The sequence below is a fragment of the Pipistrellus hanaki genome (assembly GCF_964339955.1).
Source record: "Pipistrellus hanaki genome assembly, chromosome: 2".
Classification (NCBI taxonomy): Eukaryota; Metazoa; Chordata; class Mammalia; order Chiroptera; family Vespertilionidae; genus Pipistrellus; species Pipistrellus hanaki.
In genome coordinates this window covers 188,420,372-188,446,419 of record NC_140504.1, presented here as the reverse complement: position 1 = coordinate 188,446,419, position 26,048 = coordinate 188,420,372, and the positions used below count along the sequence as shown (strand labels likewise).

The following is a 26,048-nucleotide window of genomic DNA, read 5'->3' as shown; positions in this document are numbered from 1 at the left end:
CACATGACACACATGCAGGCCACAACCTGGCCCAGAGAGGATAAAGAGGAAAGAGGAGAAGGGGTGGCTTGTGGGCTGTGCCCAGCCATCTTGCCCTCATCCTTCCTTCCCCTCCACCTATTAACTTCAGTTACTCTGCTGGGCCTGGGTCTGGCTTACTCTCACCTGGTGTCACTGAGGCCGCCCCAAGGGCCAATTGGGGCGGGGGTGTCTGTGCTGGAAAGGAAGGGGTGATCAGCAGCCATCCCCCCTGGGACCTGGGACCTGAGACCTGGGAGCTGCAGGGCTGGGCCAGGCCCATCCACCATCCCTAGCCCTGAAGACTCATTGAAAAATGAAGAGGATTGGACCCCCTGCAATCTTCAGACCTGGGCTGGGGGATGCCAGAAGAGCAAACCTGGCCTTCGGGGACATTAACTAACGGTTTACGTGCAGAAGGAGGAGGCGATGGCTGCACTACATTTTCCTGGTTGGGCTACCCCATGACAGGGAGTTTGTTCAGTCCCGAGTTCCACGGAGTCAGAGAGGGTGCTATGCTGGAGATTCCCAGGAGCGGGGACTGAAATAGAGACAGCTGAGACCCTTAGCCTAGGAGCAATGAGCTGGAACTGTTTAGCCTCGGGAAGAAAAGACTCAGGGACTCAAAATAGGAGACAGGGTGCCGTAAAAAAAACCGAGTCCACGGAGAGTACAAAGGCCCAGACTCGGCTTCTAACAGCCGTGTGGCTTCGGGCCAGTTTTCTATTCTCTCTGAGCCTCAGTTTCTCACTTCATCTTATCATAGATTCTGGCAAGACTGGCAATAGAAACAGGGTTTGACTTAAGTCCTTTCTTTCTCCATTGTCTGTGTATGTGGATCTGGACAAGTCGTTTTTTTTCCTTCCTGGGCCTCAAAACCCTCATCTCTAAAGCAGGGGGTACAGTATCTATTTCACAGGAATTATTGTGACGATTGAATGGGAGGCTGGACATAGGGCTTTACAGAGTGTCACAGGGGTCCTCAAACTTTTTAAAGTGGGGGCCAGATCACGGTCCCTCAGAGAGCTGGAGGGCCGGACTATATGAACTAATTCCTACTGTAACACCTCGGCTGCGCTCACTGCCCAAAAAACCTGGCAGGCCGGATCAGACTCCTCTGCGGGCCGCATGTGGCCCGCGGGCCGTAGTTTGAAGACCCCTGGGACTCTAGCATGTATTCAGTGCTCAGTTAGTAATTGTTGGTTATTATTAAACAAAAGTTTTGGATCTGAAAGTGCTGTATGAGGAAAAGATTAGCTATTGTCAATGTATAGAGAGGTGGATGGAGAGCAGAAATTGGGTTTAATAGGTACAAGTTAGAGGAAACCATGTATGCTCAACTCAAGACAAGACTGCATAAAGATGGGTGGGGCAGACTCATCAGGGGGTGAGCTCCCTGTCCCCAGGGGTGTGTAAGCCCAAGCTAAGATAGCCCATGTGGGGATACTCAAAAGGGATCCCCCTGAGTCTCCCAAACTGGAGGAGGTGGCCCCAGGCTCCAGGATGCGCTCACCTGTGCCCAGGTGTCGGAACTGGAACCCCTGGGGAGAGGTGGTGTAGGAGGCAATGGAGCCCCTGGAGATGACCGAGCGCAGCACCTCCTGGATCTGAGCGCCGTCTGCGTTCCCCTCGGAGCCCACGTCCAACTCCACAAAGACCCAGCCATCCAGCTCCCTAGGGACGGGCATGGGGCAGGGGAGCAGCGTGAGGAAGAGGCCTGTGGTCTCAGCTCCTCCCTTGGTCCCATCGGAGAGTTAGACCTCATCTCCTGACACCCTGTGGCCCAGGCAGGGCCTGGTAAGGTCCCAATTGTGCCCCCATCAATTCCTGAATTTTCACCAATAGAGATGCACCTGATTAGACCTCTTCTGCCTCCCCTCCTAGTACCCAGGCTTCTCCCCCTCTTTGTCAGCTCCTTCTGGGTTACCCACAAGTCCCCAACCAGCTCCCAGGGGCCCCTTCTCACTTGATGAACACCACACTGACAATCTGATCTCCAGGAATCTTCAAGTACTCTGACTCCAGCTGGGGGGTGGGGGGAGAAGAGGACACAGCGCCATCAGCCTCCAGATGCCTTCACTCCACCCTCAGTCCTGCCCACCGATCCCTGGGGAGCTCCCAACAGCCCCTTCGCCTCACCGCGTCTACCACAGCCTCGGATACTTCTCGGAAAGCCTGGGAGCTGGCGTCCTCCAGCTGAGGGCTGTAGTGGATGGAGCGGGTGAAATTCACCAGGGCTCGGAAGTAAACTGCAGGGAGGGGAGGAGAGGGGTGTCACTGTGTGGTGGCCTCAGGCAGTCAGGCCGAAGGTGGGAAAAGGGAGATGTTCCCCGAGGCCTCTCACTGAGGCAGACACCTGTGAGCCTACAGCTCTGCCCGGCTCTGCCCAGCGCGGGCCCCTATCAGCACATACTACAGTGGCCCTGGCTGGTCTGCCCGGGGGTCAAAGCCAAGTTCACCTTTGAGTGAGGGGCTTCAACTAATAGGGAAAGTGGTCTGACCCAGAAACCAAGTGATGGTGCAGAAGAGGAGACCCCTGGCAGCACAGAGGAAAGCTGAACAAGGAAAGTGGCTTCCAGAGGAGGCTGGCCTAGTACCCAGTATTTTTTTTCTTCCCAACTCAGTATTTATAATTTACACCAAGCATATCAAACTCTCGACCCACAGGCCGCACGCCTCGTTTATGTGGCCTGCGTTCGCCTTTGAGTTTGACATGAAGTGACCAACATGTTTCCCCACTCTTCCCTGGCCAATTCCTCCTCACCCCTCAGGACTGAGCTCAGCTCAGCCGTCACCTCCTCCGACCCTGGCTGGTTAGAGACCCCTCCTTGAGGCTCCCTCAGGCTCTCTGCTTCTCCTCCAGAGCACCTCCTACCCCACCTGGCACAGTCCTGCCTGAGTACCGGTGGATCCTAGAGCATCTTCATAAACATCATGGGTTCTGAGGTGAGCCACATCTCAGACCTCACCTCTCTGAGCTTCCTCAGTCAACGGGGGACATTGATGACATTAACGCACTGGGCAGCTGGAGGGAATAAATGGTGTGCTTGCATGCACCGTCTCTCTGTGTGCTCAGATGCCATGCCTGGCACGAGAAAAGGGCTAGAAAATGAGAAGCTGTTGTCACATCTCCCTCTCTACCGCTGGACTATGAAATTGATATCAGGGGTGTGGGGAGACTGCAGATCTCATGCATTCCTGTATCCCCAGTGTGCGCATCGAGCACATGGGAGGTGCCTAATAAGTGATGGCTGAATCAATTCATATCAGATTGGTGTGAACAGATACGTACACCTAGCGTTTCTTAGTAACTACTATACATTTTGTACACATTACATCTCATAATGTTAACGAATTCATATAGCAGTTATAAATGTAAGTTAATATTCGTTGCAAATGACTCATACATAAGTACATAAACACATACACCAGTCATTTCTTCTTCTTCTTTTTTTTTTCCCAGAGTTAATGCCACTATTCTCCTCTCTGTTGAGAGGCAAGAAAATGTTGAAGTAATGCAACTTATCCAGCCACTGAATAGGCTGGCTAGAATTGGCACAAACTCCAAATGACCCTTGCATACACTGTCCCCCCTGCCTGGCCATAAGCACAGTCAAGCAAGGTCTACGGGTATGCCCCCCCATCATTTCTTGAGCACCTATTAAGGACAAGATTGCTTAATGCATTAATTCTCAATGTCATAAATTCAGGTGTAAATCAAGCATGTCAAACTCAAAGGCTAACACAGGCCAAATAAACGAGGCATGCAACCTACGGATCGCGAGTTTGATATGCTTGGTGTAAATTATAAATACTGAGTTGGGGGGAGGAAACTGAGTTGACATGAGTTACAAATGAGTTTTCAATATGTACAAAGTGCTTAGCACAGAGCTTGGCACACAGTAGGTACAAAATATTGTGACCAATTCCTATGTGAGAGGCAGTGTAGCTTAGTGATTAAAAGCTCGGCTTCTGGAGCAAAACTGCCCTTACAGCCCTGTGACCTTGAGTCTCCATTCCCTCGTCTATAAAATGAGAGTCATCGTAGTGCCCACCCCAGAGTAAGAGTTGTGAAGAGTAAGTTAACAAATGTAAGGTGCTTGTAACAGGGGCCAGCACATAGTAGGAGCTACATGAAGTTGGCTGTAATTATTCCCTCTGGTTTTTTGTGTGTGTGTTTTTAAAAAATTTTTATTGATTTTTTACAGAGAGGAAGGGAGAGGGATAGAGAGTTAGGAACATTGATGAGAGAGAAACATCAATCAGCTGCCTCTTGCACACCCCCTACTGGGGATGTGTCCACAACCAAGGTACATGCCCTTGATCGGAATCAAACCTGGGAGCCTTCAGTCCGCAGGCCGAGGCTCTATCCACTGAGCCAAACCGGTTAGGGCTCCCTCTGGTCTTTACAATGAACGGGAGGAATGAATTTGGTTTCATTTCTTCCCATCTGAAGGGGGCATGCGTTGCTTTAACAAATCTACACTGAGGGCCTTCTGTATGCCAGGCGGCGTTCTAGGCGCAGGGCATGGAGCAGTGAACTCCGCAAATGGCAAGTCCTGTCCCCACAGAGATCACCGTGCAGCGGGAGGAGAAAGGAAATGAAACAAATGAGTATGGATCATGTGGCGGTAGGTGCCACTCTCCCCGGGGGGCCAGGGAAGGCCTTTCCTCGGGGGGGGGGGGGGGGGGAGCTTGAAAGAAGGTAGTGAGCCACGGGAGGTGGCTGAGAGAACAGCATTCTAGGCTGAGGGAACAGCAGCTGCAAAGCCCCTGAGGCAGAAGTGGGCTCAGAGAGGTGACAGAAAACCAGCCAGTAGGTGGCAGAGGAAGGGGCATCTGCTGGGCCTAACTCCAGGCCTGTCCTCCTCCCTCTTCACTCTGTCAGGCCCATATTAAGGTGACCAGGTGTCCTGATTTTTAACAATTTGTCCCTCGTCCCGCGCGTTTTAAAAAAGTCCCGATTTTTGGAAAGATTCTTTTAAATCTTTTGGACTTTTTTTTTTTTTTTTTTTTTTTTTTAATATATTTTATTGATTTTTACAAAGAGAGAAATTGAGAGGGATAGAGAGTTAGAAACGTCGATAAGAGAGATACATTGACCAGCTGCCTCTTGCACACACCCCCACTGGGGATGTGCCCGCAACCAAGGTACGTGCCCTTGACCGGAATCGAACCTGGGACCTTTCAGTCCGCAGGCCGACGCTCTATCCACTGAGCCAAACCGGTTTCGGCTCTTTTGGACTTTTTTTTAAAATGCTGCGGTTTATGGGACAAACTGTTAAAAATCAGGACTGTCCCGCCAAAAGCAGGACGTCTGGTCATCTTAGTGTACACGCCTCCAGAACCAGGACCCTGTCCCTCTGAGACTCGGGCAGAGGCGGCCGGTACAAGAGTAAACTTAAACTTCTACACCAAGAGAGGGTGCTTGTGAGGGCAGCACTGCCTGCTCTGAGCCACAGGGACATGCCGGACCGGACTCCTGGGGGCCAGGCGGGTGGGGCTCTGGGGGCCGGAGTATGGAAGCCACGAGCTTGGCCACAGAGGCCCCTTGTGAGCGGGCACAGAGGTCCATTGAGAGTCCCCCCAACCCTGGCCCCTGGCCTCAGCCCCACGGCACGGAGAGGGTGAGGAGGCCAGGCCTCTGCCCAGGAATGTGACCGCTCCACAAAGCCCCTTTCTCCGAGGGCCTGGGAAGGGCACGGACCCTCCAGCCTGACCCCACCCCGGCGTTTTGCAAACCAGGGTAGGTCAGGGCGAGCCCTTCCCTCTTTCACCCTGGGTGTGTCCCTGCAGCCGGAGCCTGAGGGCTGGGGCAGGTGAGGCCTGTCTGTTTCAGGAACCAGCCTCCAGAGCTGAGGGTGCTGGAAGCGGGGGTGCTGCCAGAGCCGGGAGTGCTCACTGGGTGCCTGCCCAGGCCAGCCCTCTCCCTCCTAGTCCTCATCCTGACCCCATCTGGAGAGCTCACTCGGAGCCAGAGGCTGGAGGGACAGGAGGCCCAGAGCTGCCTTGCACCCAGGTGGGGGTGTGGAATGCAATCTACCCTCTTACTCCCCATGCTCACTCCCTGCTCGCCAGAGCTCCCACACACACCTAGGCCCCTGACCCCCAGCCCTGGGTCCCGTAGGTGGGCCCATGGCCAGCCGGTCCTCAGGTGGACACAAGTTGCCTCCAGGGCCTTCCCCTCCAGAGGTCACCACACCCATCCCTGCCCACCCAGTACCCCATGGGGACGACACCAGGCCTGGATGGGGCCCAACTGCATCCTGGGCAGGGCAGGGGAGAAGGTGGGCTGGCTGGGGCAGGGCTTTAAGTGTGACAAAGTGCAAGCTGGGGAGGAAGAGATGAGGAAGGAAAAGGAGTGAGAAGGGAGAGCTGGGAGAGAGGGTGTGGAGGGAGAGAGAGAACGCGTCTACCAGGCTGGCAAGTCACTTACTGAGAGGAGACGCCTCATCAGGCTCCGAGACCATCATGCCAGACAGGGGGGGCCCAGGGCCTGCAGAGTGGAGCAGCAGAGAGGGAGGCGAGGAGGGGCAGGCACAACAAGGCAGGCAGGGAGGACCAAAGGGAAAGACAGACATGAATCGAGAAAGAAGACAACAGACGGGGGTGGGGAGGGAGGGGAACAACAGAGACACAGGGAGATGCAGACGGAGACATGGAGAAAGTGGGGGGAGAATGAGAGAGGTGAGACAAAGGCAGAAGGAAGGGAGGCAAAGACAGAGGCACATGGGGGCAGAGGAGGCAAGCCAAGGAGGAAGACAGACAGAGTGAGACAGAAGGATGGGGCACAGAGCAGGAGAGAGACAGCCCAGGCAGGGGAGGAACGGAGCAGGAGAGACATGGAGACAGGAAAGACAGAGAGACAGGTCAGAAGATGGAAAGAAATTGGATGGGCAGAAGTGGGCAGGGGCTGTCAAGGAGGGGCACGCGGGAGGGGGTGGGGACAGGGCTGGGGCAGAGCCCCGCCAGAGGGAAGAGAAGGGAGGTGCCATCTCTGAGGCTGCATTCCAGGGTCTGGATTGGCCCAGGGCCCAGGCAGGGGGCACAGCCGGGGGTGGCCCCATCAAGGCCAGCATGGCTCTCGCTCAGCAGCACGGGAAGGGCAGGGCTGAAGAATGCATGCGGAGCCCCTGGGAACCAGACACACCTGCTGCCTCCCGGGCTAAGATTCGGCCCAGCTGCATGGAGCTGGCCCAGAGGCAGCGGGCGGTGCCAGGGCTTGGGCCTGGAAGATCTAAAGCCCGACCTCTTCCCACGGATCAGCCATATCCACGAGGAAGGGGCCCTACGCTCGGGCCCTCCCCAGCTGCTCCTGCCCATCCCAGCCCTTCTCCCACCCTGGCCTCTCCTGCCCTCACAGCGGCTTCTCATGGGGGCACGGGCTGGTAAACAACTCAGAGTGGGCCAAGCTGCTGCAGTGGGCAGCCCCATGGGAGGGGCTATAGATATCCCAAGTGGACAGGGCGGACCGGACCAGGCCCTTCACTTGCAGGCCTGGCTTGGCAAGAGGCAGCTCCCAGGGCCGCATCAGCCCAGGCCATTCTGGGACGTGAGCTTGGCACCCACTTGGCACCCACTCCCGGGCCAGCCCAGCTCCCAGGCATCCTTAGCCCTGCAGAGGCAGTCTCTGAGTCCCAGGAGCCTGGAGGTCACAGTCAGGACTACCCCGCCCACAGGCCAACCCTCCTGTTTGCACTGGCTTAGGTGGGATTGCCACCCGCTGGCATTTGGATGCCCCTGAGATGCCAGCTGAAGGGAGTCACCTCAACCCTGGAGATGCCCAGGCCAGACTCGCCCCAGGCCTCCCAGTGTGGGCAGCACTGGGTGGCGGGGGGAATGTCCAGTGGTCAGGCTGAGCCAAGCCCCACCCTTGGCTCCGATCACAGAGTGCCCAGCACTGGCTCCCAGAGGTCAGTGGGGACTCTCTGGAGCTGCTGGGACCTGTGACCAGCTAGTCCCTTCTCTACCCAGCATCCTAGGGTGGGAGGGAGCAGAGACTCTGAGCTCCATCTCAGTGCTGGGCCAGCCCCTGCTCTGGCTGGCACTTAGGGTGCTTGCAGAATGGGCATCTGACAGAGTTCCTGATTCCTTTCCCTCCGTGATCCCTCTTCCCCCAACCTAGGGGCCCTTGGTTTCCCAGAGACGACCTGCCCTAAGGCAGGGTTCCCTCCCATGTCCCACGTGAGGATGACTCCCTCCTTCATCCCCCCATCAGCTCTGTTGGCCAGCCCTACGCCACGGAGCCCCTCTGGCTGCCCACCCTGCTGGGGTCCCGGCTCTGCAGCGGTCCCCAGGGAGACTCAGGAAGAACGTCGCAGCTCAGCTGCCCTGGGAAGTGAGGATTTTGCTTTGAATGCTGAGCAGCTGGCTTTCAGTCCCTATCAGAACCGGGCATTCCTTATCTATATAGCCATACCACCCTGAATGTGCCTGATCTCCTGGCCACGGAACCGGGTATTTCCTGGCACAGGCAAGCACAGAGCCTGGCCATGCACGACCTTGCAGGCACCTGCACACAGCTGTCACTTAGGAGGGACAAGGCCACCTTCACAGCAGGACCAAGGACCCAGAGATAGGGCCCCTGTGGCCGGGAAGACCTGCTCTGGACTTCCCCATCCTCTAGGATGGACCAGCAACTTACCCATCTGGAAGTCCCCGCTGCCCACGTCTCCACTGCCCAGGCCATCTGTAAGCAAAAGAGAGACTTGTTCAGCAGCGATATTTGGTGAGTAGTAACGACTGGGTGTCAGGCACTGTTCTGAGCACAGAGTGGGTAAGGTCAAACACAACTGTTACCTCCTGCCCCAGCCTGGGGAGGCCTGGCCTGGAGAGAGGGTGTGGGCCCAGGGTGCTGGGGGAGAGGGACCAGGCCGGACCGGCCTCCAGGTGAGGACAGGAGGAGACGGAATAGGGCAGTAACTGTCCCCCCACCGTCTCCATCGGTCCTGCCCATCCTTCCTAGGAGGGGACTGCACGGCAGAGGAGCTGCCACTAGCCCAGGGTCACCAGGTTGTGAGCGGAGAATCCTGGGGTCCGTGGATCAGGGCTCAGGACATACACAACTCTCAGCCCGTCTTTTGAGGCGCAACCTTGGGCAAGCTTCTTGAGGCCTCTTTAGGGTCTGGTGGGGACAACCTGATTCTGCCCCTCACTCCCTCCACTCCCGGCCCCCGGAACCCTCTGCCCACCTCCGGAGGCTTCGTCAGCCAGTAAGTCCTCGTCGTCAGAAAGGTCTGAGTTACTCCAGCCAGCCCGGCCCGCTGTGACCGTCTCCGCGTCCTCAGGCAGGGACACGCCATCATACGCCCTCAGTCCGTGGATCACCTGCGGGGAAACCACACCGACGACTGTGTCACACGCTCCAGCTCCTGCCACGCCCAGGACCCCTCCCCTCCCTTCAGGAGGGACCCGGAGTCCCACCGCAAAGCCCTCCGGGGTTAAGTCAGATGTGGTTTGGCTACAAGAGTCAGGCTGGGGCTGAATCACTACTTTCGACTCAGCTTCCCCAAACTTCATGAGCCCCTGGAGGCCCCAGAGCCCAACCCTGCGAATCCACAACGTCTGAATTAATCCTCAAATCCACAGACAATGAAAGTAAAATCACTTGGGTACGTGAAGACTCTTCTTCCTTTGGAGATACCCAGGACACGGGTTAGTGGGTAGGGGACAGAGGCAGGTAAAGGGTGAGCTGGAGTCAGAGGCAGAAACTGAGGGTGAGCTGATGCCTCCAGCAGCAGCTCCCAGCCAGGCCAGCTTGGCCACCTCCTTCTGCCTCAGTCTGGCCTCCAAATCTCCAGGCCACAGCGACCGCATTCCAGCCACGCTGGAGAAGTAGTTCTGGAGAGGATGGGACCCAGCAGCTGGGCTGAATGGGGGCAGGTCAGGCATGGTGTCAACCCCACGTGACCTCAGGCTGCTGCTGAGCCCAGCACATGCTCCATGAGGGGCTGCTGAGACCCTGCACCCCGCAGGCCGGAGCAGAAGGGCCCCAGCAGCCATCACACCTGCCTGCCACAGGGGTGGGCGTGGGAGGGAAAGCCTCTTTCCCTCAGACAAGATCAAGATTTTTCCAAATGACTAATACCAGATCACTCAGAGGAAAGCAAACCCAGCAGAGCCCCAGGGAACTTCAGAGCCCCCTCCCCTGACCAGCGTGCACGGATTTGCTGTGACCCCATAATGCACGTCCAGGCAGAGATGGCCGGGCAGGAGCGCCTCATGGCCTGCCCTGGCCTCGGCCCCTCGGGGGAGCCCAGCCCGGCCGGAAGGAAGTGGTCTTGCTTGTGAAAACAAAGTGTGGCAGCAGGAGAGAGGCGCAGGGAGGAGAAAGAAATCGAAGATACAGCCTGTCCCTCTCCTCCCCCACCCCCAACTCCACAGTCCATGTCCTGGAGACTCTGGTCTTGTCTCACCTTGGCCCCTCTGTCCAAATGCCCTTCCTCCCTTTGTTTATCGAGCTAAGTTCAACTGTCCTCCAAAATTCAGCTAAACATCATCTCCTTTAACTGCTCAGAAATAAAAAGGAACAAATTGCGGAAGTGCCCGGCCACGCGGATGAAGCTCTAGCACACTGTGCTAAGTGAAAGCAGCCAGACACAAAGGACTATGGGAAAAAGTCTAATCTACAGTGATAGGAAGATCAGTAGTTGCCTGGCACCAGGGGGGGGTTGGGGGGGGGGGGAGCTGGCCAGGAAGGGGCACGAGGGAGCCTTTTGGACCGATGGTTCCCTGGGTACATACATATCCTCCTCATTACTGAACTGTACACCTGGAATGGTGGATTTGTTGTATAGCTCAATAAAGATGACTAAAAGAGAAAACCTCTGTGAGACTTGTCCTGACTCCTTGCCTTTCCCAGCCACCTGCACCCCCAGGCTGGGCTCTGGGCCCTCTGGGGCTCACCCTGTAATCGCCTGTACCTCTGCTGAAATAGAAGCACCTTGAAGGCAGGGACTGTGATGAATTCATTTCGAACTTCTCAGTGCCTGTATCCAATAAATACTCGAATGAATGAATGAATGAATGAACGGACAAAAATTCATCTATTAATTCTATTCAATAGAAGCTTTCCGGAGATGACTTGCTTTGGAGGGTGCACAAACCGCCCCCACAGTCTGTATGCATCTCCGTTCCTAGGCGGGGAGCCTGCGGGAGGCCCGGGCTGAGTGCCATTTGGTGATCTTTGTGTTCGCAGTGCTACCAAACCTTGTGTAAGGCCTGCATGCTGACTTTATCCTCTACTATGGCCTAACGGCCCCTCCACCCCTGCCAAGCCATGGGCAAACGCCTCCTATTCCTTCTCCTCCCTGTATCCTCTCCCTCTGGAAAAGCGTGGTCAGTGAACTTCTGGGCTGGGCAGTGAGGTTCGCATCCAGGAGTGAGACATGGATTCCTGGGCTGTTTCTCAGAGCCACTGAGTCAGGCTCCCTCACCTCAGGCCAGCCGGTTACAGTTATGGATGCTCTAGGGGATTCGCACACTCACCGGTTAAGAATCACAGGACCATCCCCATCCCAGGGGTTCTCCCTCCTCCCCTGGATGGAAGTGTGGGTCCTGAGCACACCCTGGCTGACCTAAAGGGGGGGGGGAGGGGGGAGGCGGGTGCGCCTGGAGAATGAGGCTAGCGCTGGTACAGGGGCTACTGACACTGGGCAGAGGGGGTTAGAGGGGCAGGCGAAGGCTCTCTCTGTGTGTCACTGACAAACCCTCCTTCTTCCCATGCAAGCAAGGCCGAGGAGGGCTGCAGGAGCCACAGGGATTCCTGGCACCCCTAGACACCAGAACGCTGTCTGGAAAAGGAGAACTCTGGTGAGCAAGGTCCAGAGCTTCTCCCAGGGAGGGGCTTGGGACCGGACAGGAAATAGCAAAGTGAGATTCATCCTGGAAAAAATGTCAGGAACACACATCTGCAGGGAGAGAGGAGAGAGGATCAGAGCGTTTTGGGCCTGGAAATGGGCCCTCCACATGCCCTTGCTTGCAGCCTCTCTCCAGGACCCAAGGCGCTGGGGTCAGATCAGGGCCTGCAGCAAGGGCCACGCCAGCGAGAGAGGAGACTTCGCTTTGCGCAAAGCTGAAGATCAAAAGGTCCTAGCAGCTGCATTTCACATCTGGGAGGGGAGATGAGCCAGGCCGGAAAGAGGCTTCGGAAAGAGCCGAGGAAGCCTGAGACTTGCCCGTAGAAGGGAACTTGGATTCAGACCTGGGAAGTCCAGGGTCTGCTTGCGGAAGAAAAGGAGCTAATTTATGGGGCACTTACTATGCACCAGGCACTCCTTTAGGACTTTGGTGTGTTAACTCAGGTTATAGGCATTAACAAGGCCCTCTGTGAAGATGGGGAAAGGAGCAGAGCAGGCCACCTGCTGGAAGACCTGGGTGGCAGAGCTGGAATCGGAACCCTGGAGTTCTGGCACCAAGGGCTAAGCTCTTACCACTGCACCACACTGCCTCTGTAACCCGGGATGTGCAATGAGCCCAACTCACTGAGAAGTCACTGAGAGTCACTCCTGCAAAGCCTCTCAACCACACTGCCTTTACAAAGCATTTCCGAGGCCCGTGTCATCTGACCCTGACCATGACCCCTGAAGTGGCTGAGCAGATGTGAATGGCCCCCTTTCACAGAAGGAAAGTTGCCCAAGATCAGAACCGGGATCCCAAGCGCCCTGCTCATCAGGAAAGGAGTAGGGCGGGGCGGGGCGGGCTGGGCCAGGAAGCCCAGGGCTAGCTGGTCCCCATCCCCAACCTAACCAGCTCCCAGGGTGGATCCCAGGGAGCTGGCAGTGGCGGGGGCCCCTGGGACAGTGCCTGAGATCCCGAGGAAGGCCCTCAGAGACTTTAACGTCAAAGGCAGAAATAGAACCCAGGGTTCCTGCCATCCGGCATGTCTCAGGCTGTGACTTCCTCCCAGAGGAACCCGGTACTTCAGGCATGCGTCGGGGAAGGACGGTGGGCCAGAGAGGAAGGAGCCAGGCAGAGGCAGCTTTTTCAGACCCTGCAGGTTCCTGTGGAGGAAAAAGGGGCAGCTGACTCATACAGGCCAAGGTCAGAGGACTGTTCTGTGTGCTGAGAACAATTGTTTAGGATGGGGGTATGGGTAGAGTGACCCCCACCTCCCAATGAGCATAGGAGGGTTTGGGGGTGGGAATTATAACAGATCGACAGGGGACCTCTGAGAAGCACCCGCTCCTGAGGCTGGGTGTGTCCAGGCCTCCTGGCGAGGATGTGGGTGCACATAGAGCTCCAGGTCCAAGTTCTACAGAGGCCCTTGGGGGCAAGGGACAGAGGCTGGGCGCTCTTCCGGCCTAAGGATACAGAGGGCGGCAGGGGTGGCTGGGAGAGCGGGGAGATGAAGGTCAGGCCATTAGGGAAGAGTACAAACGTTAGAGAAGGTATGGGGTTCAAGGAGAGGTCTAGATCCAGGTATAGGAAGTAGGTTTTAAAAGTTTATGAGGACTGAGGGCCCTGCGGAGGATATGTGTGTAGGTAAGAATTTCCGGAACTGCTAAGATCAGAGCTGTAGGAAGATGGCGCACAGTGAAGAGATGACAATAAGAACGGTCAGATCCATACATTCTCCCATTCGCAGTTGGAAAATCAGAAACGGTTGAAAATATCCGTAATCTTTTATGTCTGTTCCTTTTGGATGGCTATGAGAAAATGTTATCACTCTCAAACTGGTTCTCAGAAAACTATATTGTGTAAAAATATGTTTCTTTTTGTTTGTTTTTATTTCAGAGAGGAAGGGAGAGGAAGAGAGGGAGACAGAAACATCAATGAGAGGAAGTCATTGGCTGGCTGCCTTCTGCACACCCCACACTGGGTTCAAAGCCCGCAACCCAGGCACGTGCCCTGACCGGAATCGAACCCGGGACCCTTCAGTCCGCAGGCCAACGCTCTAACCACTGAGGCAAACCGGGCAGGGCTGTGTTTCTTCTTTTACCTATGTACCTTTAGTATAAATTATATTATCTAAGCATTCATTAGATAGTCATATAATAAAGAATAACAATAAGAATAAAAAACAGTAAGACTCCATGGAGGGCTTTCTCCATCCCAGCAGCCGGGAGGGTTGGCAATACAAGGCCACTATCCCTCATGTGCAATCAAAGAAATCCAAGGCGCTTGCTCTGAAAACCAAGAGCGTGTGTGTTTTTAAATAAGTTTTAAACAAGCTCATTAGCTACCAAGCCCTGACCTGAACTGACATGAAGCTATTAATAGCTTATTCACTCCGCTTCGGGTGAACAGTCTTACGTTTTGCGGCAGCAATAGCGATGTGTTTGATGGTGAGGTGTTGTCCCAGATTCTACCGATGTCACATCACAGCTGGCATGTGCTCTATGTCACCTTTCTGGGGTTTGAAAACTTCTGAATTCCAAAACACGTCCGACCGCAAGGATTTCAATGGCGAGACTCAGCTTTGCTGCTATTTCCATTTTGTAGATGAGGAAACAGACACCCAGGAAGGGTCATCTGAGTCAATGGGCTCCCAGTCTGCGAGGCACTGCGCATGGTCCCTGTCTACAGTGAGGGCTCGGTGAACACTGGAAGTGGTACCACATAGTGGGTCCGGGTAGAGGTGAGGGGGGCATGGGAATGTGGGGTGTGGGCTCAGGCCTAGGGTCACCTCCAGGTGTGAGGGGACGGGAGAAATGTGGCTCTGCCGCCCAGGCCCCGGGCTGGCGGGACAGGCAGGGCACTGACTGGGGGTGACAACAAAGCTTCGTTCCAAGGCTCAAATTGTCTGCCCGCTCTGAGGCCGACTCTGAAACCACCGCTGAGCACTTCCACCTCAGACTTCTCCAGAGACATTCTTCACATGCCTTGGGCAACCAGCCCGCCCTCCCCGCCATGGCCCGGGCCCGAGGCTGAGCCCCCTGCCGCCCCCGCAGCCGGGCAGAGGTCTAAGCTCTGCAGTCCCTAGGGTGGCTGCAGCTGCCCAGGGCGAGGCTCCAGGCATCTGGGCCGGAGTGAGCTCACCCCATCGAAATCCAGTGTGGGGGTGAGGGACAACGGGCCCCTACCTGCCCACCTGCCTCCTGCCAGCAAAGACTCTGCCTCGGTGGCCCCTCCCCTGTGCCTGGCAGAGGAGCCAGCAGATGCTGTGACCCACAGCCCCCAATTCCCTGGGACACTGAACCCCCAGACAAGTCCCCCAACCGTCCTCTCTGATGCAGGCTCCCAGGTGACCCCACAGTGCTCTCTATACCATCACAACTCAGAAATAAGGTCAAGGTGCCCAGCAAACTCCCTCCCCCCCCCCCAGGCCCTGTCCATGGACAGCAAACGGCAAAAAGGAAGGAATCTGTTGGGGCAGCACTTTGTTGTACAGACCGCCGGGGGCGGGAGAGCCAGACACAAAGGCCAGAAGCCGTTAATCCCCTGGCAGGCCGAGAGGGGTGCCGGGGCGGAAAGAAGGTGGCCTCGGCCTCCGAGGGCATGCCTGCCCTGCCCGTGCCGCCTGGGAGGCCTGCCAGCAATCCACACTCCGGCTCCCAAGATGGCAGCACCTTCCCAGCCAGCTGGCCAGGAGGAACGATGATCCCCAGAATAAGAAGGGCTGAGGCTCGGGTGCTCCCGCTGAAATAAGGCCTTTGCAGGTGCAGGCGCTAAGTTCCATGCGAGGCTTCTAGCTTCACGCAAATCCGCAGCCTCCTGAGGCAGACACACTGGCGCCCACAGATTCTCCAGGTAAGAACCCAAGGCTCAGGGAAGTGTGAGGCTGAGGCCTCTCTCCTGGCTGTGGCTGGCTCGGAGGCTCTGACCCCTGCCCTCTAAACTCATACCGAGGCCTAGGACCTGGAAAGGCAGGCCCATTAGAGCCTTAGACAGAGACCAGGAGCCAGAAGCAGGGGTGTGGATTCCTTGTCCCAGTTCTGCCCCGAACTCACCACGTGGCCTTCGACAAGCTCCTTGTCATCCTCCCCTTTTTAAAAAAAAAATTATATATATATATATTTTATTGATTTTTTACAGAGAGGAAGAGAGAGGGATAGAGGGTTAGAAACATTGATGAGAGAGAAACATCAATCAGCTGCCTCTTGCACACCCCCTACTGGGGATGTGCCCGCAACCAAGGTACATGCCCTTGACCAGAATCGAACCTGGGACCTTTCAGTCCACAGGCCGACGCTCTATCCACTGAGCCAAACCGGTTTTGGCCACCCTCCCCTTTTAGCAAAGGGTGGCAAGCCCCTGCGATATGTGCTAGGCTTCCCTGCCCCCCGCCCCCGCCCATGTGAAGAGAAAGTTTCAGGAGGGCAGTGACTTTCATGCGTTTTGATCTCTGCTGCATCTCTGGGGCAGAAAGCACATACTAGGTGCTCAGTTAGTATCTGCGGACACAGACAGACTGCACGATCGAAGGAACAAACCTGGGGTGAGGGGTGAGCTGCTCTGGGAAGCATGGCTGGAAAACTCTGAGTCTGTCTGCTGGCAGCCCTTTCCCAGGTGGACCTGACACGGTCCCTGCTCTGAAGGTCCCTCTAAGGTAGCTGGGGTGTGCCCTCTCACAGGCCTGCTCCTGCCATGGCCGAGCAAGAGCACTTAGTCCCCCAGGCCCAGAGAGAGGCGGCCAGGGGTGCAGAGGGCAGACTCTGCTCAGACAACCTGACTCTAGGCCTCAGCCTTCTCATCTGTTAAAAAAAAAAATAGGGCCCTAACTGGTTTGGCTCAGTGGATAGGGTGTCAGCCTGTGAACTGAAGGGTCCCAGGTTCGATTCCGGTCAAGGGCATGTTCCTTGGTTGTGGGCACATCCCCAGTAGGGAGTGTGCAGGAGGCAGCTGATCTGTTTCTAACTCTCTATCCCTCTCCCTTCCTGTGTGTAAAAAAGCAATAAAAAAATATATTTAAAAAAGGGGGGGGGATAATCAACCAGACCTGCTGGATCAGGTTTAATTTCAGTCACTCTGACCTTTCCTTATCGAGCACCTACTATGTGCTGGGAAGTAGACAGGCACACGAAGAGCCCTGAAGAGGAAGGACGGGGGCTGACCCCTCACTCGGTGAGGCAGGGTGGAAGCTGGGGGGATGTTTCCCAGAGGGGGTGACCATTCTGTAGGGTGAAGGAGGAGGAGAGGTGTGCGCCAGGCAGAGGGGAGGGCACACGCCGAGGCTCAGGCGGGACAGTGCTCGGCCCAGTCGAGCGGCTGGAAGCCTGGAGCAGTGGGCACGGCGTGCCAGGTGGCAGAGGATCAGAGGGACCAGCTCTGAATGGTCTTTTCACTGAGAGAGCGGGGCCCTTGGCCATGCTGTCGCCATGTGCTAACCGGAGCCCAGTTCTCCCGGTGCCCCCCGAGGCCACGCACGCTCCTCCCGCCCCCACAGACACCCTCAGAGCGGGCCTCCCCTGGCGCTGAGGGAGCCGCCTGCCAGCTCACAGGGAGGAAGCAGGAAGCCACCGGGAAGTGACCCTGCCTCACCCGTTTGCCAGGTGCCGCTGAGGCGGTGGAGGTGGCCAAGCGGGGACAGCTTCCGGGCTGGGCTGCCCAGCAAGACGATCCCCAGGGGCAGAATATTATCCGCTAAGCACGGCCCGTGCCAACGGCGCCCGTGGTGTCCACGTGCCTGCCTCCTGCCAGAGGCCCGGCCGGTTCTCAGGTTCTCTGGCTCCCGGGTGGTCCTGCTGTGGGCCTTCATGGCCATACCAACCTGGCTGGGCCTGCCCATGCCCACCAGGGTCATTGCCCACAGATCTCACGAATGACGACACCCTTAGCACAGTGCCAGGCCTATGGGAGGAGGGGAGAAATATGCCATAAGGTTTTCTTGAGATGAAACGCCACTTTTGACAACGACCACTTCCTGAACCTACTAGTTTGGGCCTTTCCATTGCTCTTGACTCAGCCAAGGATTAGAAGAAAAGCCCCTATTATGGCCGACCAGGTCCTGCGTGATCTGCCACACACGCGCATACACCTACAAACACCTCTCCGACCCCCTCTCCCACTGCGCTCTCCCCGCTACCTGCCACGTTTACCTCAGTCCTCAGACACAGGCCCCCTCCCACCTCAGGCCCTTTGCACTTGCTGTATTCCCTGCCTGGGCATGGAGCCCACCTATGCTCACCCCTTCTCTTCCTCTGGTTCCTGCTCAGATGTCACCTTCACAGAGGCCCACCCTGATCACATTCCAGGTCCAGAATCTATTATAGTTAGCTGTCACTTCCTTACCCTGTCTCATGGCACCTCACCACCTATATTCAACCCTATATTTACATGTGTGTGGGTTTTAAAACATATCTTTATTGATTCCAGAGAGGAAGGGAGAGGGAAAGAGAGACAGAAACATCAATGATGAGAGAGAATCATTGATTGGCTGCCTCCTGCACATCCCCTAATGGGGATCAAGCCCGCAACCCAGGCATGTGCCCTTGACTGGAATCGAACCTGGGACCCTTCAGTCCGCAGGCTGATGCTCTATCCACCGAGCCAAACCAGCGAGGGCATATATTTACATGTTTATCTGCTCATCGCCGTCTTCCCCACTAGAACATCAGCTCCACGAAGGCAGGGACTTGGTCCACTTTGCTCACCGCTGTATCCCCAGTACCTACAGGCCCCCGGCATACAGCGGATGCTCAGCAATATTTGTTAAATTAGGTAATGAACGGGGTTTACAAAGGAAGACACGGGGGCTCAGAAGGGTGACTTGCCCGTAGTCACAGAGCTGGAAGAGCTGAGACCGGAAGCCTGACCCGGAAACCCTATATGACCTGGGCCGTCCTCCGGCTGCTCTGACACCTGGGGCTTTCCAGCCAGGAGGGCCCATCTCCGGAGACAAACAGCCCATGAGCCCTGAAGAGAAACCTGCCCACAGCCCAGGCCAGCATCCCAGGCAGTGGGCAGGGGTCTCAGAGGCGAGCTGGGCCATAGCTCTGGCCCCAGGGCCTTGCACAAGGCAGCCGGGCAGCCAAGCCTCCGTGGCTCCACTCCTGCCTGCTCCCGTGGGCATCAGCAACAGGAAAAAACAGACTGGACCGGCATCCCAGCAGCTGCGGCAAGGAGGCCAGCCTCCCGGGTCCCCCAGGGCTCTCCACATCTGCTTCCTGGAGGCGGAGGAAGTTGGCAGGCAGGGCCGAGCCCATGGTTGTCCAGGGGCCTGTGGGTAACAGACCTGGAAATAAAAAGAAGGCCCTTCTCCCCTTTCCTCATGTCCAATGTCCAGCCCAGGCACAGGAACTCTGGACCCTCTGGGAGAGGGTCCTACAGACGAACACATCTGGGAGAGGCGGTTACACAAAGCTGAGCTGGTTCCCTAAGTCCTAACGTCTCTAACACCACGATGAGGGAACGGGGTGACCAGCGCTTCCCAGACTTGCTTAACTTGGAAGCCTTTCTTCACGCAGAGCGCATGGGCCTAGGGTTCTACAGAACACACGTTGAGAACACCCACCCCAACGTACACCATTCCTCCAGCTCGCTGCCCACCAGCTTTCCCTGAGCAAGGCCTCAGATGTAAAGAGATGGCCCGCCACCACCACGGGGGCCTTGAAAGGCGGTTCTTGAAGACAGAAAAGCCCATTGCATGAAGTGCTGATGGAGAAAAAGCAGTCCAGGTGCCAGGCTAGTTGGTGGCAGGAGGGGTATGCTCTCTCTCTCCTCAGGGGGAACCCTGTCAGAGTCTGCAGAAACCCTCTCAGGTAATGAGTCCGTCAGAGGGGACAGAGAGGGTGGCCCAGCGCCTGGTCACTCCCGATTCCCTAGGACCGGACAGAAGGCCCCAAGCACTGGGGTGGGGGTGAGGGGAACTGAGTGTTCTAAGAGAGTTCAGCTGAGGGACCGGGGATTGCTGACAGGGTGAGGTGGGGGGAGAGCAGCGAAGGGGCTGGAGCACCTCTGGGCAGCAGGGTGAACTAAGAACTGGCTTCTAGCTCACCTTGCTGCCCTAGGGAAGTCCCTTCCCCTCAGGCTCCCTCTGTCAGAAGAGAAAGCAGAGATCTCAGTCTCCCGTCTGTCCTCAGCAGCGTGTGGGGACATCAGAGAATGGCAGACAGATGGTTTGACCCCCTCCCCCTCAAATACTCACTTCAACGAAAAGAAATCTATCTTTTTTCCTTTTTACAGTTTGACCGTCTACCATAATATGTCTGGTTCAGCCCCTGGTTAGCTGTGAGGCTGTGAGCAAGTCATTTCACCTCTCTGGTGCCTCCATTTCCTCATCTGTAAAATGGGCATGATAATAATAATAGTACCTACTCATAGGGTTCCATAAAAATGTAATATGCTACCGATGGAGCCTGGAGTGAGGTGAGTATACACAGTATGTGCCAGAGGATAGAAGGTCTGTGAGGATTCAATAAAAATGTAATATGCTACAAACAGTATTAGCACACGGTGAATGCTCTGTATTTGCTATTATTTGTCAAAATATTATAGTATTTTGCCAAAACCGGTTTGGCTCAGTGCATACAGCATCAGTCTGCAGACTGAAAGGTCCCAGGTTCAATTCTGGTCAATGTACATTGGTTGCAGGCACATCCCCAGCAGGGATTGTGCAGGAGGCAGCTGATCGATGTTTCTCTCATCATTGATGTTTCTAGCTCTCTATCCCTCTCCCTTCCTCTCTGTAAAAAAATCAATAAAATATATTTTAAAAAATATTATAGTATTTAATCAACACACTATTATTTTTATTGAAGTAGGGTTTCACTGCTCATTAAGAGTAAGTTAGAAAGCTCTCAACTTAAATGATTCCAAAGGTTCCTCTGGCTAGGACCTTTTAGGCCACTGAAATTCTGAAACAACGGGATTCTAAAATCCTAGGCTGTGACTCCAACCAGCAGAGAGGGCAGGGCTATTGGACAGAATTACAAAGTCAGAACCAAGCGTGAGGAGCCGATGGAAGGGAACTGACCAGCTAAGGGTTACCTCCGCCATCATCTGTCCACGTCTCCCTCCCCCACCACCCTGTTCCAAGAAGGCTCTGAGCAGCTTACAAAAATGTACGCATAAAAGCAAGAGAACTAAACATAATAAAAACGCGGGAGGGCTACAGATGGCTCCTGGAGTGAGGTGAGCAGACACAGTATGTGCCAGAGGCTAGAGGTCTGGGAAAGCCACGACTCACTCAGCTCTGAGCTTTCTGGGGGCCGATGGGAAGAAGGAAACCTGACCAGTCCCTGGACTCCGTGTCCCATGAGGTAAAAACAAACTGGCTGCTTAGAAGCACAACTACTCCTGAGGCGAGAGCAGGGAATGCCCTAAGGGAAAAGGTTGGTCTGGTGCCCTTCTCTGTCCAGAGGGCCAGCATCCCCTAAGAGCGCACTGACCATGAGCCTCTGAGGCTGCACTCAGGGTCCGAGTCTACAGCAACCAGAGATCCAGCGCCCTGGAATGGCGGTCCAGGCAGCGCCCCAGCATCCCTGGTCTGGGCAGGATTACCCATCCCTCCCCAAGCCTGAACACAGCCAGTGCCCAAAATAGCCGGAGCAGGAGAGGGTGCCAGGAAGCCGCCCCGGGCAGGACCTGGGTAGGCCCGCCCACAGCAGAGGGCCCAGTGGGCCAATGAACACATCCCTGGCACACAAAGGAGCACCTTCACTGGGAAGCAGGGCCCTCCCTGGGAGTCTCTCCCCCACCAGGCTCTCCCCTCCGCCACACGTTGCTCACGCAGAACCCAGGCAGCTAGCTGCCCCACCCTCCCCACAGGCGGGCCTTCCTGCGGGAGCCAAATGGAAAAGTCTTCGAAGAAACACCACCCAGAGGCAAGGGCCAGCCCCCACCTCCAGGATCTGCCTCCCTCGGGACCCTCCTGGGTCCCCCAGCTGCTGGCCAGGACAATGGGGGTTATTCTGGGCTGTGCGAGATATTTAAAGCTCTGGCTGTGCTGCGGTCCCTGGGGAACTAGAAGCCTTGACCTCAGCAAGACCTTCCTGAGATTGTTGCTGCCCAGACTGTGATGGCGGCGTCCCATCCAGTCCGCATCCAGCCCCTCCTGCCAGGCCCTGAGGCCCGGGGGGGATACAGCACAAGCGCCTCCTCTTCCAGGAAGCCCTCGGGGCCACTGCCCAAGAACCTCAGAAGAGCTGGGTTCTGGCCCCTGCTCTGCCACCGATCTTCTCAACCTGTTTAGTCATCTGCAACGTGTGGATAATAACACCCGTGTGCACTAAGTGCTTGGAGGCTTCTGTTAAGATGAAGTCCTGTCTCCCCAGACGTGTGTGTGGTGTGAAATGTAAGCAGGGATGGCAATTTTGCCTGTTTTGTCAGTGTTGTGTGTTTTTTTCTCCAGTACCTTGCACACAGTAGGTCCCAAAGAAACATTTTTGACTGATATAAATATTTGTGGGATGTGTCTGTAACCCCACAGAACCACCCACGGTGCTGGGGGCACTATGGCTAATCCTCTCTGGTAATATTGCCAGATCTCATTTGGGGCACTTAGAACATGCTGGGCTTATGCTAAGTGCTTTACAGGGGTTCTCATTTCATTTGCTCAATAATCCCAAGAGGTAGGGACTATTATTATCTTATGTACAAGCCAGAAAATGGGAGTTCCACTCTCAGTGGTTCAAGAGCTGGCCAGGAGTCCCAAAACTACTGAGTGGCCAAGCTGGGAGTCAAACCCAGGAACCGAAGGTCCCTCTCACCCTGCACAGACACGCCCTGAGGAAAGGCAGCAGCGTGAGCACTGAGCTAGGAGCCAGGAGCCTGCACTCGGCCACTCAGAAGCTGTGTGACTTCAAGCAAGTCGCTTGGCTTCTCTGGATCTGATTTCTTTTCCATAAAACCAGGGGCACTGATTCCTATTTCTCTGTGTCCTGAGTAGGATCAAAGGAACTGTGGGATGGGACCGTGCCACCATATTGGCCCCAACCCCGCCCCAGGGGCAGCAGCTCTGGCCCGTGCAGGGTGGTGGGAAGATTCCTGGGGAGGAGGGCGGTGCCCAGGGCTGGCTCTGGAACAAAGCTCAGCAGCTGCTGACTACAGCTGGGAAGAGCTCTGGGCCTGGCCCAAGCTCGGGGAGAGAGAAGAGGCGGGCTGAGGAGTCACCTCTGGCCCTCCTCTGTCACCGTTCCCTGCTGACAGCTGCTGGGGCCTCAGGGCCTAGGGCCCCCCTGCAGGAGAGGGTGGGAGCAGGCTGGCTGGTTCCTCTCAGTCTGCACGCTGCCAACCGCTCAAATCCCAGGGTGCCAGGACACAGGCCTTGTTGCCCCACCCCACAGCCCTTCACCCAGTTCCTTGGGAAGTCTGGGGTGAGGGTGGAGGGGCTGGAGCAAAGGTCTGTGGGCTAAGCAGGCCTTGCCCCAGAGACCCCGGTGGGAGGAAAAGGGGCAGGACTAAGTGGGAAAGGGGTTTGAGGAGAGGCCTTGTGATTTTTCCTGGCAAAGAGATGAGGTCGCAGGCCATTTAGGGAGGCTTTTTGGAGCCTGTGAACTTGGCCTTGGCTGGCCCCACCCCAGGCCCCTCTCAGCCCCCTCAGCTCCACTCCCAGCTCAGTGCCAATCCTTTCCAGTCCACTCCAGCCCACACGGCTCTCGCTCCTCTGAACTCCGGCATGCCCATAATTACATATTCCCCAAAGCACTAGAGAAACAACACTTAACAAAGGATTCCTGGGCCCCTTCTGGTGTCAGAGGCAGCCTGGGAGATGTAGTTTGTTATTGCACAGGTACTCAACTTCTGGGCCATGCGCCTAGTCTTTTGGGAAGGCTATTGCTTTTATTTCATTTCATTAATAAATCAAAGCCACCCTCGGAAATGTGTGCTGGCCACACCTCACTCCACAACGGCCTAGACCGGCAGCTTTCAAGCTGTGTAGCCTTGAGCAAGTCGCTTGACCTCTCTAAGCCTGTGTTCTCCTCTGCACATGGACATAAACAAGGCTGTTGGGAAGATTCAACAAGACAACCTGAGAGCTTAGCCCAGTGTCTGGCACTTAACAAGGCTTAAGTGTCACTTCTTCCCTTTCCTCCAGCCCAGCCCCGCCCAGCCAGGAGCTCACAAGCAGGAAGGGTGACCTGACCTTTCGGGAGGGCAATTCCTGTTATGCCCGCCACTGGCTAGGTAAGGCTCCGGCGAAGTCCTGGGCCCCTGGCTGCCGGCGATGGAAACTTATCAGAAGGGGAAACCGACCCCGAGAAGGGAAGGGAGGCCATCGAGGAGGACCAACCAGTGTTGGAGAGAGAGCCCGAGTTCAACTCCCATCTGTGACACTGACAGCCCCACCCCAAGTGCTGCTGTACGGAGAAGCAGCTCCGAGGAGGGAGGGAGAATCTCTCAGCCAGCTGATGGCAGGGCAGCCCCAGGACCCAGGTCTTCTGGCTTCTAACACAGGGTCCTTCTCCTTCCACAGTGTCACCCCTGTCCCCAAGGCTAAAGTCCGGGGCCACACAGATGAGGACTTCGGGAGGGGGGCATCAAGCTGGGTCTTTGTCAGGGTTTCGATCAGCCCCTGAGGCCCCGGTCTTAGAGCTGGTCCCTCAGGTCGGGCAGAAGCCCCAGGCAGACAGGCCGAGCTGGAGCCCAGGAAATGGCAGGACGGGCAAGTGAGCGGTTGTGTCCTTGGCAGGAGAACTCGTCACCTCCCAGACACTCAGGTTACCGAGAGGAAATGGTAAATCTGCTGCCTGCCACCTCAGGCAGGACTGTGTGCTGCCTGTGCGGACATCCTGTCCTCCTGCCCCAGGCAGCCCAGAGACGCCCCAGCCCTGGCCCACCCCTGGGGGCTCAGGTTGACCTATGGGCTCCCCAGACAAAGGGCATCTGTCATTCTGGGACGGTGGGAGCGGCTGTCACTGACCAATCACAGAAGAGAGGGCTGGAAGGGCACCCCAAAAAGACTGAGAGCCGCCCCTAAATCTGACCTGCCGAACACAGATTCTGAGATCCAAATTTGAGTGAATGGGCTGATCTCATTAATCCAACACAGGAGGCAGCACAGTGTGAGCTCGGGGGCAGGACTAGCCCCACTGGGAACTGGGGCTCCGCCACTTCCCAGCGGGGTGACCTTGGGCAAGTCACTGCAGCCCTCCCGCCCCTCATCTCCGATGTGCAAGGGACAAAGGCATGATGGAGACCCTGGAAAATTCAAGGAGCTGAGATGGGAGTGGCTTAGCACAGGGCCTGGGAAGCAGCGGCTGTCGGGTAGTGAGAAGTATTGGGAAGAAGAAGGGAAATAACCAGTCATTGCTATGTGAGCGGGTTCTGTGAGCCGTGCAAGTGTTCTGCCCTCGTGGGACATCTTACTTGGAGCCAAATGGACCATAAAATAATATTTGTCAAATGTTGAGAAAGCTAAAAGGAAAAACATAGCAAGGTGAGGGGACAGGGAGTGGCCGGGTGGGGTTGCTCCGTCCCACAGGCCAGTTAGGGAAGGTGACGCACAGGAAGCTGGGGCTTGGATAGAGGAAGAAGGCTCCAGAGGCGGGGCTCAGCGGCTGCAGGAGTATCCTTGGAATGTCCTGGAAACAGCCAGAAGACCAGTCACCTAACCCTCACCACTGCCTGGAGAGCAAGGTAGAATTATCCCCATTCCTCAAGGTCACAGGAGTAAGTGTCAAAAAAAGCCTGGATTCCCACCTTCCTTCTCAGCAAAATGTCCAGAAGCTACTGTCCTCAGAGCTTCCACGCAAAGAGCGGAAGGGACAAAAGCATGCTAGGCATTCAGAGTCAGAGGTCTGATTCCTGCAGCCTGGCTGTGTGACCTCAGACACTCATTTCCGCGCTGGGCCTCCATGCCTCCAGCACATGACTGGCCCAGCGCTGCCTGGTCATTCACCTCCCAACTGATGAGGCAGGGGGCCAGAGGGAGGGAGAGCATGACGCTTCTCCGGCACCCAGACCAAAGCTCCTCCCAGACAGGTGTGCATGCCGCAAGCAGACCCTGCCAATCTGAGCTGGCCTCCTGCCTGGCCCCCAGGAGTCTGCAGCCGGCCTGCACCTACGTGGGCCTTGTCCACACCTAGCACCCAGCTCAGCCACAGCTGGGGATCCGTTCTGCACTCCAGGTGTCAGACAGGCCCGTCCATCACCTTAGGACCCACACCAGGAATAGTTCCTTGTGTCCTGACCCATGATTGGCCTTTGTA

The 26,048-nt window shown here is 56.2% G+C and overlaps 1 protein-coding gene across 7 annotated transcripts in view; it reads right to left on the bottom strand.

Moving 5' to 3' along the window:
* Nucleotides 1-26,048, bottom strand: part of HSPG2 (heparan sulfate proteoglycan 2) — a 101,931-nt gene that overhangs the window by 58,847 nt on the left and 17,036 nt on the right. For 4 of the 7 annotated variants that reach the window (XM_084874770.1, XM_084874771.1, XM_084874774.1 and 1 more), the window contains exons 2-7: nucleotides 9,210-9,345; nucleotides 8,663-8,707; nucleotides 2,158-2,267; nucleotides 1,985-2,043; nucleotides 1,532-1,692; nucleotides 166-216 (exon numbers count right to left, since the gene is read on the bottom strand). In XM_084874770.1, coding sequence (XP_084730896.1) covers nucleotides 166-216; nucleotides 1,532-1,692; nucleotides 1,985-2,043; nucleotides 2,158-2,267; nucleotides 8,663-8,707; nucleotides 9,210-9,345 — 562 coding nt within the window. The remainder of the gene's footprint in view (nucleotides 1-165; nucleotides 217-1,531; nucleotides 1,693-1,984; nucleotides 2,044-2,157; nucleotides 2,268-8,662; nucleotides 8,708-9,209; nucleotides 9,346-26,048) is intronic. The other 3 variants (XM_084874773.1, XM_084874775.1, XM_084874776.1) reach the window with 1 other exon arrangement.